Source organism: Typopeltis vanoorti, chromosome 10, assembly GCF_054136105.1.
Source record: "Typopeltis vanoorti isolate ZY-2024b chromosome 10, IOZ_Tvanoo_1.0, whole genome shotgun sequence".
NCBI classification, from domain to species: domain Eukaryota; kingdom Metazoa; phylum Arthropoda; class Arachnida; order Uropygi; family Thelyphonidae; genus Typopeltis; species Typopeltis vanoorti.
The window spans coordinates 33,245,175-33,265,740 of record NC_143558.1 but is presented as its reverse complement, the minus strand read 5'-3'; the positions used below and the strand labels follow the sequence as shown (position 1 = coordinate 33,265,740).

Here is a 20,566-nt window from a genome sequence, read left to right as displayed (position 1 = left end):
TTATTCCTTGTCTCTTCTCTCCATGTGAATTTATGCACATTTTTATGTTGGAACATATGTTAGTAATAACTAGTCCATGTCCTGAGCAGAAATCCAACAGGTATTTGTTATTATTATTAGCTTTGCATATCTGACAATTATTTGTCAGATATGCAAATAATTTTTTGTTTGTCTGACAATTATTTCCTACTCAGCTATTTAGATCCCAACAAGGACCAATTTTTCCATTTTTGTTGTGTCAGTTGCTTTCTCTAAAGCCTCAAAAAATTCCTCCACTTCTACCTTAGTAAAATCTTCTGTGGGACCATAGGCACAAATCTGATTGTCCAGTTCCCCACATCACTCTACTTGAGACTGCCTGCCATTCAAGAAGATTAGCTTCATATTGAGTTTTGAATGCTATGGCTACTCGTTTTTCTGGTTTGTCATTGCCTGAATATAGCATTTTGTATTTATTGCTAAGAAAGATCTCACCAATTTTTGTCTTTTTTGTTTCAGTCACCCCTATTATGCCCATCTGGTACTTATCCAATTACTCAGCTAGCTCCATTTCTTTGCCATTCAGACTTCTTATGTTGATAGTACCGATCTTGAACTGTGGTGATGTTGAGTTGGGGTGTGTTTTAGAATTTGTTCTAGTATCTGACTTTTCACTGTTTGCCCTGGTTTCCTGGCGAAAACAATGGGGGGGGGGGCTCTTGTTTAACCGGGCGATCCTCCCCAACTGGCTTGAAATTCTGTCATGTTGTACCATCATTTTGTATTTTTATTTAAGCCAATAAGAATACAATTTGGTCGGCTAAATCCCAAGTTGCCAGCCCATCCTTGTGTACTCTGTTAGGCAGATACCTAACAGAGTGCACCATGAGAAGGTGAGGAATTGGACATTAGGTCTGAAGCCATGGTCAGTTCTCTGCATTCCTTTAAAGGCCATGTGGAGGTCTTCTCTCAGCTTTGACCCTTAAGCACCTCCTGGTTTAAGCCAATAAGAATACAATTTGATTAGCTAAATCCCAAATTGCAAGCCCATCCTTGTTCAGTAGCCAGATAGATTCCTAACAGGGTGCCCAAGAGAAGGTGAGAATTGAACATGGTCGGTTCTCTGCATTTCTTTAAAGGCCATTTGGAGGTCTCCTCTCAGCTTTGACCCTTAAGCACCTCCTGGTTTAAGCCAATAAGAATACAATTTGGTTAGCTAAATCCCAAATTGCCAGCCCATTCTTGTTCAGTAGCCAGGTAGATTCCTAACAGGGTGCCCAAGAGAAGGTGAGAATTGAACATGGTCGGTTCTCTGCATTTCTTTAAAGGCCATTTGGAGGTCTCCTCTCAGCTTTGACCCTTAAGCACCTCCTGGTTTAAGCCAATAAGAATACAATTTGGTTAGCTAAATCCCAAATTGCCAGCCCATCCTTGTTCAGTAGCCAGGTAGATTCCTAACAGGGTGCCCAAGAGAAGGTGAGGATTGGACATTAGGTCAGAAGCTCTGGTCAGTTCTTTTCATTCCTTTAAAGTAGTGGGTCTTAACCTTTTTAGTGATCGGCACCCCCTTGAATCTAAAAATAAGTTCTCACACCCCTTTGAAAAATGTGTTTCTATTTTTTTATTTAGGAAATTACATCTATTGCAAGATAATTTATTTATTGAAACATAAACACATACATTTACATATACATACAAAACAATATTTACATTTTTAATGGCTATGTTGTTGTTTATTCATAATAATACTTTTGAAGCGAGGCTCCTTTTTTGAAAGAGCCACGTAAGTCATCACTTGCATTTAAGCGATTTCTGGCTTTTGTTTTTGTGCACAAAAGTGATGAAAATCCCATTTCACACAGGTAGGTGAATAAGGTAGGAACCTTATTCACAGCTGCTTTTACCAGCTGTGAATAAGGTTCTGTGTACACCAGAATTGTTCTAAGTCCAGTTTTTCAAATTCCATTTGAATATGTGCATTGGCTCGTATTTCAATAAGATCGTCTTTTATTAAATAGCTGTCGTCCATCGAATCTGGGTCAAAATTTAGAAACTTCTCTCGCACCCCTGGAAATGCTTTCTCGCACTCCCAGGGGTGCACACATACCCCAGGTTAAGAACCACTGCTTTAAAGGCTATGTAGAGGTCTCCTCTCAGTAATACAGCTTTGATCCAATTTCTTGGCATATTTAATTTAATTTATAACCAAGTGAAAAAAAACTTTCTAGTAAAAAATTTGTTAAGAGTGAGATGGAAAATTTTAATATGGGAGCTATTGACTAGGAGAATGAAAGAGTTCATAATACAGTAGATAGTAATTCTTTGGAGCATATGTATGTTAATTGTCTGAAGCAACATGTATGTGAACCTCTTAGAGCAGACAGGATCTTGGGTTTTCATAACATCATCAGAGGTAAAACTCATCATAAAAATTTAATGGAGTGAAACAGCACTAGGAAACAATTAAAAATCTTCCTGTCTGTCCATAGCAGGCCAACTTGCATGAACAAGTTGGCCCTATTTAAAACTAGCTACCCTTATCCCCTACTAACAACAGTCTCCATAGTGTAGGCCAACTTGTTCCTGCAAGTTGGCCTACACTATGGACAGACAGGAAGATCAGCTACCATCGGAATGGAAGAAAATAAAAATACATCTGCAGTCATGACTAGTCAATCTGGTCTTACAGACCATGCTTTGGATACAGATCACAGAATCAATTGGAAAAAGACCATCGTGCTCCATCACAGTAAATTTAGAAGAGAAAGACTTTTAAAGAATCTGCTGCTGCTCTTAAAAATCAGCCTTATTTAAATAAATATCATTGCATAAAACTTCCCAAAATAGGGGCAACACTAATACTCCCAGTTTAGATCCTAGGTCGCCGACAGGTGTCCATTGAGGGTGCCCCACCTAGTTAGGGCTCTAGTCTTTCATCCACGTGTCAGTTATTTTAGTGTTAACTTTGTGTGCGTGTCACTAGTCTCATTTTGTACTCCCTGATGATGTCTCTGTAACTGAGATGAAATATTAGAAGCATTAAATACTATTTTTAATCGTTTCCTAGTGCTGTTTCACTCTATTAAACTTTTATTACTATGAGAATTGCCAACTCATGTTAACTACTTAGAATCTCTTTGTGATACAGTGATCATTTTTGAATGTTTATGTTCATTGTGTATGCCACATTAAGTGTTTTTGAATTTAAGTTTTAATCTCTTCTCGTTTTGTGTGCATTATAATACACTTCTTCAGGAGGTGAAATAAACTACACTGACATTGCTAGAAATTGTTAATTCTTGACCACAAAGATTAATGAAAATTAACTATTATTTAGATATTGGTCAAGGGTAGGTAATTAAATTAGTTATTCACCTACACTTGACCAATATCTAAATAATAGTTAATTTTCATTACACTGACATTACATTGACTGGATTTTGCAACAAACAAGGTAACATCAGGAATCCAGAATATTTGAAATGAAATAGCAATGTGATGCATAGAATGTTTGAGATCTTGCACCAGGTTTTTGATAAAGGACAGCCAAACCTGATTGTTTGATTGTGTTGATTCATGCACAAACTTTGTTTGCTTACACTTGGATAAAGAATGAAAGAAGAATATAATTTTTTCAGCATATTTAATTTCATTTTTAACCAAGTGAAAAAAAATGTTCACTTGGTGATGGACAGTGTTAAATTTGTGATCCTTGTAAACTTCATAAGAGAATTTACTTGATCACAATTTAACAAGTAGAAACCTTAATGAGAAAATAGTGCTTGCATCCAGGTATAAATGAAATAAATATATTGAAAAGAATAAATGTTAACTAGTATAAGAACATTGATTGTATAATATTAGAAAATAAGATAATTCATTTACAGTGTTTAGTTATAAGAAATTTGCATCTAAAAGGCTTGCTTGTTATACACTTGAAACCAGAGATTGTAAGTTATGCTAATTCTAGGAAAAATTGGGTGAGCTGATAGAGTTTGATAAAGCTGACACATAGGATTAACTAGAAACAAAGTAAATTCCAAGATCACGGTTCCCGATTTAGACACTGCCGTGGGTCAGTCACGTGCACACAGCCTACCAAAGGTAGAGGTTCCAGCAGGGAGAAGCCACCCTATCAGGTTACGAGAAACGTATCCTAAGGTCAGGGGGAAGAAAAATTAATTGCAGGAGGTGCCAGTAGGGTCATAATATAAAAGGGTTAGGAACTCCCCTCATGAAGTCTTTTGCCAGTTTTCGTTTGGAGATTACCTTAGGAGTTTCCTGAGTGACGGTCAGGAGTCCCCCTTCGTCTGCCACAACATGGAATATTAGTAAGTGGGATTTTAGGTCCCGTTTTCCTACTATCGAGAACAGAGGCCGCCACATGGTCAGGAAGAAAGGTATTTATTGTATACTAAGTCAACCCTGGTCTAAAGGAAGGAGATTATCAATAGAAATTGTGGATATCCTCATGACGAATCTGATGACTGCAGAACAGCAGATAGATTGTGTTTCCTTAGAAGAAGAAGCTGATATGGTGTAACCGAGGTGGCCCTCATGATCCGAAGTACTCCAAATATGTCCCACTACAGAAGGAATATTTCTTCAGGAATCGGACAAGTAACGTCTAGTAGAAGAGCTTCATCAAACGGTATTGTGAAAGATTTTATGTTAATTCTGTTAATTTAATATGGCTATAATTGTAGTTCGTATTACTAAGCAATTTGAAGGACTTGAATGAGACTTGAACTAGGACTTTAGCTCACTTGATAGTATAGAGAAAGAGGGAACTAGTTTATCACTGTTGCTGAACGAGTGATAGTGTGTATAGATACTAGTATATGTAATTTACCCTTAATTGAGAAAGGTCAAAAGAATTGAATGTGGCGTTCATTGTAGCAACGGAATTGCTAAGCCCACATAACTCTTGTAAATTAATGTGTGTAATCCAATTGTGTCTAATGTGCTTAAGCGGGTGAAAGATTTAAGCCAACTTAATCATTGACGGGAAAGCCCCTTTATCTTGTGTGTGTAGTCTTTGTGGAGGCATAACAGTTTATCCCACGTGCTAGTGTGAGATTTTCCTTTTTGTATTTTGCTAGTCTAATTAACATTGTATCATGTTAGTATTGAATTGAAGTTTTAGAATTTAATGTATTGTATTGTATTTATGAATTTAATAAACTTTTGCTTATCAAATAATCAGTTGTCTGAGATTGCCATTCAATGCATCCCTTGTTATAACGTGTGAACTTAGGCATGGGGAGAAGAAAAAGTTAAGTTATGAGATCAAGGTTACGACTGCATGATTATTTCACTTCTAGACTTATTTAGGAATTGCTTCTTGTTTTAAATTTCTTTATAAACTAAATGTCCTAATTGGCGCAGCTTTAAAAAATAAATGTTTTAGGATATTAAAAGGAGCAAGAGCTTAGATTTCTAGTACGGAAGTGACGATATGCGGAGAAAAGATATATAAATGAAGAAAAAGTATAAGGAAAATATATATTTAAACAAGAATGGGACACAACAACAGTCATTGTCTGATTGTTTATGTATGTTGATTGGAATTTTTTAACATTTCCACTGATTCTTTGAATTCTCTGATGAAGTAATTGATAATCTGATCAATTTCTAAATAATAGTGCATGACTGAAATTGGCAATTTCTGTCATGCACAATAACGTTCCTCTGTATTCATATTTGGCATGCCCTTGATGGGCATTACTCGCTTTAGCATGTTGGAAGATTGGGGAGAGCAAAACTCCTGATTGGGGAACTAAACATTTCGCCTAGTGGTGAAATGTCACCACTAGGCGAAGTGGTGACATTTCACTTAGTGATGAAGATCATCTACCACTTATAAGATCTTGGCATTTCATCCAACTAGGAAGGTATTCTTTTACAGTTGGAAATGCTCGGTGAAGGCATCAGTATCCTTGGTGAAAATAGGCCACCCACCTCAAGAAGGCTGGTAGAGGCTATGTATATTATCCATCACCAGCCCATAGTAGTACATAATCTCATCCTAACTCTTAGTGAGAAATAAGCATAATTAAACCTGCAAGATATCAGAGATATTTATTATTGTTTTATTTATTTATTTACTATTTATTATATTGTTATTATTTTTTTTTTTGCAGTAACTGGTCCTTTAACTGAGCCTCAGATTGCATATATGTGCAGAGAAACATTAAAAGGTTTAGCATATCTTCATTCAATGGGGAAAATGCACAGAGATATTAAGGGTGCTAATATCTTGCTAACAGAAAATGGAGATGTTAAATTAGGTGAGGTTTAATGTGACTAAATGTTGTTTTTTTATAAATTTCAAGATCCATCATCATATTTATTTCTTTTTGAATAATGTCATTTTCACATTCAAAATTCATCCATCTCACAAATAAATTAATAAAGTGCAGTTTGATCCTGTAACTTATGCATGTTTTATATCTTCCATTTGTTTTGCTTATTTTATGGATTTCAGAATTACTCAGGTGTTTTTGGAAAAATCATACAAATAGTTTGCATGTGAAGAAATTTATATTTTTTGAATAATATTTATAGGTCATTGAACTTAAACACAACAAGGTGAACATGAATAATAATAAATATGCTTGAAAAATGATTATAAACAAAAAATGTAATTTTTTTTAACACTCTAAATCAGGGTTTCCAAACTTTTTCTATGACAGAACACTTTACAAATCCTGAAATTTTTCACTGAACACCTTGGTTATTTTTTAATGTATTAATTAATAATTAATTGTGAATTTAGCTGATTTTTTATTATTAATTAATAATTGATCATACTAATTAATAATAAATCAACAATTAAACATTAACATAATTAAATTTGCACTCATTTTCATTGACATATCCCATTCTGATCACCAAAAATTTGTAATATTTGTACTTACGAGTGAATGCAGACTTTTTCTCCTGTCTGCTGGTAGTTTTCCCCTCCTTTTGTACATCCTGGAGATCACTTTTTTTAGGCTGGTGGTGGATGACTCGCTATCTGTTGCATCACAAACACCTTCAATAAGAGATTTCTTAATACCAAAATTAAACAAAGTTCCTTGTCTCTTATTCATATTAAAATTTAAATCTGCAGGCCTATTACTTTTAAAAAATCACGGCACTATGGTTTCGAAACTTTCAACCTACAATATGAACTTGCAAAAAAAGTATTCAGTATTACTGGATTGAGAATCAGATAGACTATCTTGATCTTCAATTTCAGTGGAAAAATTTTCTTTATATTTCCTTGCTGATTGGTCACTAACATTTGCAACAGATGTTATTTCTTTCAGTTTTGAGAACAGAGGATACGCCGCCCATTGTTGTAATCGGCTTTCAGGCAATTTTACAGAAAAATTGCCTGCAAGCTGTAAATATGCTGGAAAATTTCATAAACAGCAGTATTCCCTTTCCCAAATGTTGAAAGGTTTTGATGCTTGAAAATTAACGATACACTGATGCTATTAGGCATTCCAGGTCTGAGCTTTTCGACATATTCACAAATATTATTCTCCTCAGAATATTTCCACTATAAAATATTTATTCATGAAAAATGCTTAAAAAAACTAAAATGACAAATTCCAGAACTTCTTGCAGAACACAGTTTGGGAAGCCCTGCTCTAAATCAAGTACTCATTAATAGGCCTCCTACTCCTGAATATGTTTCCCAGCAATGGCCTTTTTTTTGTTGAATAAAAGTAATTTTTTTCAAAATGTTCAAAGGTTTCGATGCTTGAAAATTAACAATACACATATGCTATTAGGCGTTCTAGGTCTGAGCTTTTCAACATATTCACAAATATTATTCTCCTCAGAATATTTCCACTATAAAATATTTATTCATGAAAAATGCTTAGAAAACTAAAATGACAAATTCCAGGACTTCTCAAGGAACACAGTTTGCGAAACCCTGCTCTAAATCAATACTCATTAATAGGTCTCCTACTCATGAATATGTTTCCCAGCAATGGCCCTTTTTTTGTTGAATAAAAGTAATTTTTTAAATTTAGTTTCAACATAATTGAATATGTATTTAATTGGAATTATTCATTTATTATTGCCATTGAGAAAGAGTATCAGTGATAGAACAGTGCCCCGAGACACTCCAGCATTGGTGGTGAAGTTTGAAGAGATAGCTGTATACCACGACATATACTGAATGACCAGTGAGATAGCTGGCTATCAAATTGCAGCAGGTGGTGGGTAGACCAAAGGAATGCCCCAAGACACTCCAGCATTGGTGGTGAAGTTTGAAGAGAGAGCCATCCACCTCAACATGTACTGATTGATCAGAGAGATATCAGGCTATCAAATTGTAGAAGGTGGTGGGTAGACCAAAGGAAGGCAGTTTGCTTAACAGGCCTTGATACCAAACATGGTCAGAAATCCTAGAAATGTCAAGAGTAACATATTTTCTCAAGCACTTTCTATGGTAAGTGTCTTGTGGTGGGTAATGTAGGCAAAGAGCTCAACCATGGACCAAGGAGGCTAGTAGAGGCTTGACAAAATCTGTATTGTTGGTCACTGATTAACTTAATCAGTTAATTAGTCATCACTGATCAACTGATTAAGTTGATTAGGGATGATTTTTCACTGTTTTGGAAAAAAACTAAGATAATAGTGGTTGGTTGTTAATTGGATGGCAGATTTTTATTTCTCTCTCCCTTTTTTGGCTATATGCTTGCTTCTGTGCATTTGGATAAGTGCCAGCTCAGTATAGAAGGTTGTAGAGATGATAAAGGACTGGTGTCAGTTCTGGAGTATGTTTGAGTACAATTGAAGAGATGCCATCATGACCAGAAGTTGTAAGTGTTCTTCTGAAGTTCTGACTTATTTAGCATTCTTCTGATGTCATTTTTTTTTTTGCTGAAACCACAGGAGGCATAAAGTGCCCAGCTTTTGGTATGGTAGGATGCAATTTGCCTTGGTCATCTATACAGTCGTTAGAGGAAAAGAGTGATGTCAGGAGGTCAGCTTTAAATTTGGATGAAATAAGTGGAAGTGCAGGTGAGCAGAAGTTGTGTCCAGTTGTCTTTTCAAGAGACCAGAAGGCACAGCTTCCATTTGGACAGTTGGCAAATTTTCTGATAATTGTTTTTGCATTTATTTCATGCTTCAACATGTCTCAGTTTGGAAGCTGGGATTCTTGCATGATACATTAGTAAGCTGAGTTTTTTCTTCAGCTGCTTTGATTCATCTTATGTTGAGCTGGGGCTTGAAATATGGATGAGAATTTTTGGTAGAATGGGGAATGAAGGCCATAACTTATTATTAAGAGAGACCTACCTCCAGGGAGTGAGGGACTCATTGAGGGAGGCCACATACTACATGCACCAGCTATCATACTTATTCTTGAATTCATTCACATTACTTTCACTGATAACATCCAATGGCAATCCATTTCAATCACACACCACCCTATGAGAGAAAAATATAGTTCTCACCCCTTCTTAGCGGCATTCATTCTCAGCTTCCAAGGATGCCCTCTTGTCTTTTTCCCATCCTCCATAAATTGAAAAATTCATCAATTGAAATCCTGTATGATGCTTTCAGAAGTTTGTAAGTCCCAATCATATCACCTCTCTTTCTCCTGTTTGCTAGTGTCTGCAGTCTACAAATTCCACAATCCTGATATCATTTTTAATACTCTCCTTTGCACTCTCCAGTATATCAGAATCACAACGGAAACCAGGAAGCTATCACCAAATGAACTATTTTATAAAAAATATGTTTATTAACTTGTTTATATTTTGCTGAATTTCAAATCAGCATCTTCAGAGCACAATGCAGCATGTATATGTGACAGTGAGTGAGTGAAACAATTCAAATTGTAACAAACAAAAGATCTAAAGTCCTAATTTGGCTCCCTCTAATGTTGGGAAACAAAAAAAGAAGTATTACAGCTATGTGGGAGTTGATCTTAAAATAATAGTCTCCCATGGCAAATTAATGCAGACATGTTTGTTCAGGTTAAGAGAATTCTTCATAGCCATGGCTGACTCTAAAAATGTTTCCAATCTGTAATAACTTCTAAATAGCACATTAGTTTTCCTCCATCTAATCCTGTGTGAAGGGGTGTCCAAAGCATGGTCTGCCAGTCCTGATGCAGTAGCGAATGTGTTTATGTTCTCCTAGTTAACTGATCTTCCTTTCTGCCCATAGTAGGCCAAGTCACAAGAAACTTCATACATTCCAGGATGTGTAGAGGGATGACATTTATCCTTAGGAGAACAGATCAGTGTCGTTAATTTAACGAGGTTTGAATGTGGTGCGAAGGACATGTTTTATTAGTACTTTGGCTATCTTTTTTGATGTATCTCTGACATAGGGAATGGGAATAGTAATGTTTTGTTCCTCTGACTCAGTCTACTATAGGCAGACAGGAAGATCTATTAACATCTGTCTTGGAGAATATAAAAAAATACATTTGCTACCATTTTTATGGCAAATCATGACTGGCAGACCATGTTTTGGACACCCCTTCACACATTATTAGATGGAAGAAAACTAATGTGCTATTTAGAAGTCATTACAGATCAGAAAGATTATTTTTAGGGTCAGCCATGACTATGAAGGATTCTCCTAACCGGAACAAATATAGTTGCATTGATTTGACAAAAATCAATGGACAAATTTGGGAAACTGGTATCTTAAGATTGACTTCCATATAGCTGTAATACTTCTTTTTTACAACATTAGAGACTGCCAAATTAGGACTTTAGATCTTTTGTCTGTTACAGTTTGAACTGTATCGCTTATTCACTGTTCCATATACATGCTGCATTGGGCTCTAAAGTTGCTGGTTTGAAATTTAGTGAAATATAAGCAAGTTAATAAGCATCTTTTTTATGAAATTGTTTGTTTAGTGTTGTTAATACCATTAAAAATAAATTATGAATAACCTTCAACAACTAAGCTTCTGTTAGACAGGGGAATAAATTATGAATAACCTTCAACAACTAAGTTTCTGTTAGACAGGGGATTGGAATCAAAAGAGTGGAAGCAGTGGTCAGACCATGGAAAGGAAGAGTGGATTCTGGAGGTCATCCTACTTTGTACCTTTATTGTGCCAAAGGACATGAGGTTGGGAGTGATTGGAGGGATGGTATTCTTTTTGAGAGGAACCTTGCACAAGATATGATCTGAGTTATTTAGAGGAGAGGTGACCTGGAAAGATAACTAATTTTAAAAAAAAAATGCAAGGGTATTGGTAAAGCACAGACTTACATTTGTATTACATCACCTTGGCGAGTGGGTATCAGAAAAGTGGAGCCAATTAGAGTTATAAACATGAAGGTAAACTAGGAAGATGATTTCATTATTTGAACAGCTAGCTTGTAGAAGGTTAAGAAGCCAGAGCGATTTTTGAAATTTAGAGAGTGGTAAATACAGCAGTAAATGTATTTACCACTCTCTCTCTAAATATAGCAGTGTTAAATACAGATGAATATTACTAAATGGGATAAGGAAACATTGAGCTAGAAGAGGTCAAAAGCAGGAGATTGTAAATTAGGCATTCTTTGACAGGCATTGTCAGATCTTGCAAAGCTACAGGTTTCATAATTACAAATGTGTAATTTGATATTGTAGATGGACTGTGGTTAATGTAGCTGCAATTTGCTCTTCTGTCAGGGGTAAAGTCTCTGGTATGGATGTTTGTAAGTAATCATGTGCATCCTTTATGCCATGAAATGTTGATGATGTGAAAGAGTTTTTTTTTCTTCTAGGGATTTTGGTATTGATCTTTGTATATTGTGCTTGGTTTAGCTTATTTATTGGGATTAGTATTTGAGGGAGATTTATTTTGATCACAGCATCACTATCATGGAGTGCATTCTGGGTTAGATGAAGGGACAGAGTGGGGACAAGCAATGAGAGGAGATTTTACTTTTGGACATGATGTCTCAGTGTTGACCGGGTATAAATTATACAGCTTAAAGTTTTACTCTTTTGACTAATTTTTGCTCTCTCTCTCTCTCTCTCCCCCCATATAAATTTATCAACTGACTCCTGGCATGCCAGCTTTGCTTATTCTATAATCTATTTCCTTAATTGCCATCATCATTAAAATTTGCCTAAATATCTAATGTTAATTGTTCTCCATTCAGATTGCAACTGATGTTTTCAGTTTTCTTATAGTTTTTGTTGTTTTATTGCTAATTTCATGCCAAATTTGTTTTATCAGTTATTCATAAAGAATCTTGAAGACTTATAATGGATTTATTTAGGAGTTCAAAATCATCTGCATAAAGTACAACTAAGTTTTATATCTCCAGTTTTTATATCAAGTTTATTGTCACTTTCTTTCTTATTGTTATTTGCATATATGATGAATAACAATGAAGATGTGTGTACTCTTCTCCTGGATCTGACTTGACATCAAACCATTCTTCCTGTAAATCTTTTAGTTCCAATATCTGATAGCATGAGTTTGTCAGATGTTAGAACTGATATATAACTTAAGTATAGGCTGTCTGTATAATGTCACTTTTATACCCTATAATTGTAATATTTTGATGAAGTTGGCACCCTATCATATGCCTTTTCCAGATCTGAATACTATTCCTTGATAACTTTTCTCACCATTCTCAGTTAACATATTAACAACTTGAATATGTAAGTTCTCAATGTGTTTTTCTTAAAGTCAAAATCTGGTCCTCATAGACCCTGTTTGACCCTATCTGAACACAGATTGTTTCATTAAGTTTCTCTTCCAAAATTTTACTTTTTCTCTTTTCATATATGCTTGAAAAACTCTTACCTAGAACATCCAGTAAATAAATTCCTTTATAATTCTGATATTGTTTTGTTTTTATGCCAATGGCTCTCAGTATCATTCTGAGTAGTAAACTCTTAATGGATCTTGGGACATAGCAGATACATTACAAAAGTATAAACACAGTAGAAATGCAAATAATTTTTATTGATCTTAAAAAATTAGATATCACACCTGAAATTAACATTCCATCCTTAATACAACAAGCATTGAAATAAATAGAATGCACAACAACCAATTAACCATTCAAAACAGCTTCTACAAATTCTACTAGAATTCTACAAATTAAACAGAAACAACTGTAAGTGACTATTACTTAAAACTACATTAGGATCAGAATTCCCTGAACTTTAGGCATAATTATATAAGCCATCATTGTAATTTTTGTTAAGACAGTAGAACAAGACCATGAAGCTCTATTTAAACAAACATTCATGCTTAAAAGGACTAGTCCTTTTAAGTTTGTGAAGACTTGTGGTATCAGATGTAGTTCTAGTGCTCACTAATTAATTGCCTTTGCTATTAAGTGGATGGAACATCATCTTATGTATTTTGGATAGATTTACCACCCTGTGGAGAAGAGAATTAGTGAATGCTTAATGCTATATCTAGTATTGGAAGTCTCCATAGAAGTAATTGTAAGCATGAATGTTTGTTCATAGAGAGAGGTTGGAGGTTTAATTACATCATATAATTTCAATAAGAATGACCACTACTTTCTTATGCCTAATGTTTTGAAGATTCCAATCCTTTGGCATTCTTGCAATATGAGAATCATAAAAAGGCAGTTGCAGTATGCCACTGATCATCTTTCTAACTAAGCACACACTCAAATGGTCTAGATTTTTGCCACAGAAAATTATTTGAGATAGTTTATTTTGAATATCATCTATTCCTAGTCTTTATGTCAAAGCAAATGAATTGTCTTTGTCACTTCAACATCGGCAGCAGTCCTTATTATATGCAGCTAAAATAAAGGTGGAGGTAGAGGTTTTCCCCCTTGGAAATAAGTTTTTTCATCTTTCAAAACAAACTAGCAGGGGGGGGGGAGGATACAATTTATAAACATGGTAGACAATGCAGATAGGATTAACCAGTATATCATCCTACCTAACACAAAAAGGAAAGTGGAATGGGGATGAGATGCATATAAATATATATAAATTGGAATGATGGGGATGTACCTGGCTGCTCATTTGTATATATTTCATGTCAGCACAACATATTTTTTTATCAGGATTTTCCACCCAAAAGATATTGGGTGGAAAATCCTGATTTTGGATTCCATCTAGGATGTGAGTAATCTTCATAAGGCTTTTCATTTAAAGGTGGGTTGTGTTTCTTTCTACTTATTAATTTTTTTTTGTTAAAAATATGTCAGTTTATGGCCTTGCTATTTAATTTACACTATTCCTTTGTAAGCTTTATATACAGCTTGCTGAGAAAAACATTAATTTGGTGTGAATGTTTTTTTTAAAACATTTTCCGTTATATGCAAGCAATATACTCTAGCAATTAACTTCGTAAGTTATAAGTCAATTGTAAGCTGTAAGTTCAGATTTAATAAGAAAAACTGTAATTTTTGCAATCTTTACGAAACATTTTAAATCTGGAAAAAAAAAATAGAAATCATATAATTGAGAGGTCTAAAATTCAAAAAAGTGTGAGATTTAGTGGATATGAAAAAATATATATTCATGTGCAGATATGCTCCTTATAAAGTGAAATTCTGCCACAAATAACTTCACGATGTACTTAACTGCAGTAAAAATCAGTTTTGCACTTAAAAACACAATTTAATTATATATGGTTTGACTAAAGTTTGAGCCTGTTTCAACAGTAACTTGAAATAAAAATTCCTAGTTAAACAGAAATTCAGACTGAAATGTTTTGAACAAATATCCTTACATTGCCAAAGAAAAATATAACTTAGATTAAAAAAGTATGATACAACAGTGTTTGCTTTTGTATATGTTTTTCTAAATATTTGTGAATATGGTAATGATATATGTCAAGTATTAATATTTGCTTTGGTGCATATTTTATAGCTGATTTTGGAGTTTCTGCACAGATCACAGCAACAATAAGTAAAAGAAAATCCTTTATTGGCACACCATATTGGTAAGTTGCTAATTTATGACTTGAAAATAGCTGTGTAGTGGAATCATAATGATAGAATCAAAATGGAAATCTGAACAAAATGTTTAAATTTAAATTCCTAAATAAAGTTCGAAGTATATTTATTTCTATGCCTTTATTGTTCTGTTTATTTCTTTTAACAGCTAAAAGAAAGTATATTTGATGCAGTTGATCACAGACTTAGCAAGCTACACTTGGATGTAGTCAAGATTACTTAACTGCATTTTACCAAATTCAATCATGTACTCTGGCCTTATCATTGATTCATTGATAGTATGATGGCATGTATCTTAAGGATTGTTCATTGTTAATAATGAATCTAAAGCATTCTTTCAGTGCTTAGTTTGTAATTGGAATAGTAATAGTTCAGCAAATTTAAGCAAAAAATATGGTAAAAGTTTTAGATTAGATTTCATTGGTTGGTAAGACATTTATTGAATTTCTGGTATTCATTAGGTGATGTGAAGTAACATAGTTCAATAAAATGAACATGAAATACTTTAATAAAGTATTTTATGTTACTTCACATCATAATCATTATTGGAAATTCATTGAAAGAATGGTAATAATTTAGCATCCTGTGACCCATTATTATTATTATTTTTTTGATATATTCTAAAAAGCCATAAATGAATTTAGATTTAGTTTTGTTGTTTTATTAATCATTAATTGCAAATTATGTATTATGAAGATGACATATAATGTAATACACATTTTACAAGGCTTTATATCTACAGTTTACAAAAAAAAAATTTACTCACTCATAGTATGAATTGTGATAAAAGGTGTGTGTGTGTGTGCATATATATATATGATGTACAAGGTGATCAAAATTAACACTTTAACTGCTGATTTTATATTCTACTGACATTGTCCCATGTGCTGAATTAATTCTGCAAAAAATTTATAAATAAAATCAGTTAAAATTCTTACAAGTAAGAAGTCCGGACACCATCATACATTCTTGATATACACTTGTTCACTCACAAAAATGGCAATAATAGTGTTTACATAATCTGCAAGGGATGTCCACTTGAGGGCACCATTTTTTTCCGCACTCGAGTTAACTCGACCGTAGCAGTTAAAGGGTTAAAGTATCCCCATTTAGATCACCGGGTGGCACTTCACTTGGTGATCTAAATGCTGTGAAACTTTGCAGGAATACATTGTATGTCATGTGGAAGCGATATCTGAGGAGGGGGATAAAAAGCAGTTCCACAATTCACCGAACCCGAATGTAGATGTAGTCATTTTTCTATGTGTGTAAGAAGAAGGAAAGTGACACAAGCATAAATAACACATTTTTATTCACTTTCATTATGCATTCATGGGCAACATGTTCAATAGCAGCTGGTCGCGACTGATATGGTTGGTATGCACATACTACATTAAGCTGTCTTTCATCTCTTGTAAGTTATCAGGATAATCCCAATAAACACTGTCTTTGAGAAATCCCCAGAGCAAAACTTCACAGGGGTCAGATCAAATGAATGAGGCAAGCATGCAGTGGGAAGCACATGGCTGATCACTCTGGCTACCATAAAATGTTCTCAAAGAACCTCCTGTACGAATTTTTAATGCAAATGGTGAGATATCATCAGGACCAGATGCCCTGTTTGTGTTCAGGTTATTAAGAATTTTTTGGATTTCTTTTGGAAGACACGAATGGAACCATCTTTATGGAGTGGAGGGAACTTTGCCTAGGACATCAATACACAAATTGGAAGAAAAGAGTAATGCAAGTAAGTTAGCCTTGTCTTTTGGTGAGGTGATGTGAGATGGTGTAAGAGTGATGGAAACCTGAGCGGGCAGAAGTTGCGCCTTGGCAAAGGATTAGGAGTGACTCCCGTTTGGGCAGGAGGCAAGTTTGCAGCATTTCTCTTTCAAAGTCTGACTTGGACTTGGTGATGATTCTTTTACAACTGTTGCGGACTGCAGAGAAGGCAGCTGGAGTTTTGGTCCTGAGCCAATTGTGGTAAGCAGAGGTTTTTTCTTTTACAGAACTGGCTCAGTTTTTTTGAGAACCAAGGCTTGGATGGATGGTTGTATGTACCTACCCTCTACATAGGTTGCATATTCTTTGACTGTATTACCTTTGTATCTTTACATACTCTTGTTTGTTATGTATACCCTACACACTCATACAAATTTCCCTTTCTTTAAACAAGCTAAATTCAGACCGCTCTTCGTCTATCCTCAGTATTGCCAATACTGAGGATAGACGAAGCTCTTATCCAAGGTGGATCTCTCAGAGTGATACACAGTAATAAACTTCCAACAATAAAATAAACTAATTCCTGTTCTCGTTATCTTTGCATGCAGTCATGGCTCTAAATATCAAATTAGACTCGTGGGTCCCTCCCGCTAGGTTTGGTGGTAATTTTATGAGTGGCTATTTGAATTTATATAACAAGCTGGACTCAGGCAAATGCTATGAAACATATTTATTACATCAAGAAATTATACATGAGAAAATATAAATGCATGATTAACTATATTGCGTTGCTAGCAAGATCTCAATTTCAATATTAACATTACAATACAAGAACAAATTACTTGGACCACTTATATATATATTTTAACAAACTTCTAGATTATGTAGTCTATCTTTTATCACTCACGTGGTCACTAGTTATATCTCACAACATATCACAATCATCTCTTATACAAATCCCTTCTAGGGAGACATTTCTCAAACAGGGACAGGTCAATGCCAAAATAGGGATAGTTCCTAAAGTTCTTTACAATATGTCCATTACACAAAATATCCTAATGAATTCACACACAAATCTTCAACTGGAAATCAAAATATGACAATCTACATTACCGTTCCTGGAATGACTTTCAGTTCTTTCTTCAGCCTTGTCTGGACATCAAGGCTCCTCTAAGGTCTACAATTTTCCGGGTTACATACGATAGCTGCACGGCCAGATTCTCCGAACTGGAAAGGCGATGTGCCGCTCAGGACTTTCACCAGTATCGCAGGCACACATCTGGATTACCGTTGCACGATATAGCATAGCTATCCTGATCTGAGGAAATAGCTAGCCCTAGCTCGCACGCTACGGCAGGCGACACATAACTTCTACGGCCAGCCTAGAATCTTCTCCACTGGCGGAGACTGAGAGCCAACGTCCACGAGGTCAGGAAACAGGAACCAAAAAGCCTCGTGTGTGTGTGTGTGTGGGGGGGGGGATTGGCATTTATATTGCCCACTTCAATCTCGGAGATTGAAGCGGGCATTTTGCCACATTGTTTATCGCGCTACATTCACTCTTCCGCGTCGCGTGGCGTGTTTTCCTAGAAAGCGTTCTAGCTTCCTTTTCGTATAACTTCACTTTCCCTCCGGCCATACGTTATTTTGGACGGCTAAATTGTGACCCTTGGACCTTAGCTTATACACTTTGCTTTCTTATACTACATGAAATGGGATACTTTAAATAAATTAATACCTTAAATAAATTTACTATTAGACTTCCTACAAAACAGGTTAAGTCTCACATATTATTCACAATAATTATTTCTTCACTTCTGTCTTTCTGTTATATATATATATATATATATATATATATATACGGCATTCATATTACCCAGAGGCAAACATATGTGCTTATTTTCCTGTTTGTCGGGAAACTCATGTTGAACTGTGATAATATTGGAATTTCTAAGATGCATAATCTATCACAATTCAACAGTGGCCAAGAGTTTGACTGGAATAAGGATGAAAGCCTTCATTCCTGTGAGAATGATTTCTGTTATTCAGTCTGAGCAGGCATTTGGATCAGAAGAACTGAAGCAATATTTGGACCATGGGAAGGAGGAATAGAAGTCACAGAGGTCCTCCCAGTTGGCACCCTTCTGGTGCCAAAGGACACGCGAACTGATGGATGTAGGTTATTCTGCAGCAAAAGAGACTTGTATGAGTTTGTGGTCAGAGTTTTCAAGAGAAGAGAACCAGAAGCCAAAGTATACCTGGAAGGGGAGCTTGTAGGAAGGGGTCAAGTGTGTTGGCAAATTGGTGGGGGGTTGTTTCATATTCTGGTGGGAAGATTGATGATCTGAGATAGGTCATTGCTGATTGCAAACACCTCAGCATCCCTGCTTGCTTGATCAGTAAAACTGGAGAAGGGGAGTCAATATGAATTCTGGATATTGAATTCTCCAAGAAGGATGATCTCACTGTTGGAGTACTTAGACTACAGAAAGTCAAGCTTTAGAGAGAAAAATTTGAAGTGGTCAGAGTGGTTGGAGTTTGGAGAGCAATAGAGGGGACATATGAAAAGGACAGGTTGATTTGGTAGAGAAATTTTGAACCAAAGCAGATCACATGGTGATTCAAGGATTTGCAGTCTCTGGCATGGCATGTCAGTTCTCACGAATGCACAAGTGTCACCCTTGTTGCTGAGAAATCTGTGTAATGTGTAGTTTGGACAGTTGAGGTGTACAGTGGCTATTGAGGTAGCCAGTTGAGGATTCTGAAAGGAACAGTAATTCTGGTTTAGATGATCGTAGGTTGTGGTGCATATCATTTATATTCTTTATACCATTGTTTTTCAAACTTCAGATATCCATGTACCCTTTCTTAATTTTCATTATTACCAAGTACCCCCTTATCAAAATAACAATAAATAAATAAAGTATATTTCATTGTAAATGTCTATTTTGTTTGAATTTTTATTATTATTATTATTATTATATTATTATTATTATAAAGGTATCTCCATGGAGTCAAAAGACTCATCCACATTGACACACTAACCAATATTTACACAATACCTATCATACGTCTCCTTAAATTCATTCACAACCACCTCTGGCAATGCATTCCAACCCTTCACAACCCTCCAAGTGAAAAATCTAGTCCTAACACCCTTGTTAACCACGTTCTTACACAATCTCCAGGAATGACCCGTCATTCTCTCCCTTCCTGCACTGATCTTAAAAATGTCATCAGTATCAATCCTGAAAAATCCCTTTAATAATTTATAAGCTTCTATTATATCTCCTCGCCCACGTCTAGCAACTAGTTTTTGGAGCCCACAGATCTTCAATCTATCCTCGTAGGGAACATCTCACAGACCTGCAACAATCTTTGTAACTCACCTCTGAATACTCTCCATCATTTCTTCATCACCAAGAAATCCAGGTGACCAGATCTGTGCACAATAGTCCAAATGCGGTTTTATTAATGCTTTATAAAGTGGAACAATAACTTCCTTATCCTTACTTGTTAGTGTGTTCTTCAATAACCATGTAATTTGATGTAATGTTTTGGCAATCTTTGCAGTATGCTCTTCAAACTTATGTTCTCTGTCCACAATAATAACTCCCAAGTCCCTTGCCTTGTCAATTTCTTGCAGTTCAGTTTCGTTAATATAGTAAACACCATGTGATCTCATCCTCCCGAAGTGCATCACCTTACACTTAGCCATGTTAAACTGACAGCAATTTACCTTAGTCCATACTGTCAGCCTACTTAAGTCATCCTGCAAGATATCTACATCATCTAAATTGACTATCACTCTTCCTAATTTTGCATCATCAGCAAACAAGTGGATATTTCCTTTCAAAGTATTTCCAGTATCATTGATGTATAAATTAAACAATAGAGGACCAAGCACTGAGCCTTGAGGTACACCACTAGTCACT

General features: G+C 35.3%; 1 protein-coding gene across 1 annotated transcript in view; it reads left to right on the top strand.

Moving 5' to 3' along the window:
- Positions 1-20,566, top strand: part of hppy (MAP4K3-like protein hppy) — a 452,362-nt gene that overhangs the window by 88,488 nt on the left and 343,308 nt on the right. Inside the window, exons 5-6 of the mRNA XM_090399556.1 lie at positions 6,123-6,269; positions 14,827-14,899. Coding sequence (XP_090255682.1) covers positions 6,123-6,269; positions 14,827-14,899 — 220 coding nt within the window. The remainder of the gene's footprint in view (positions 1-6,122; positions 6,270-14,826; positions 14,900-20,566) is intronic.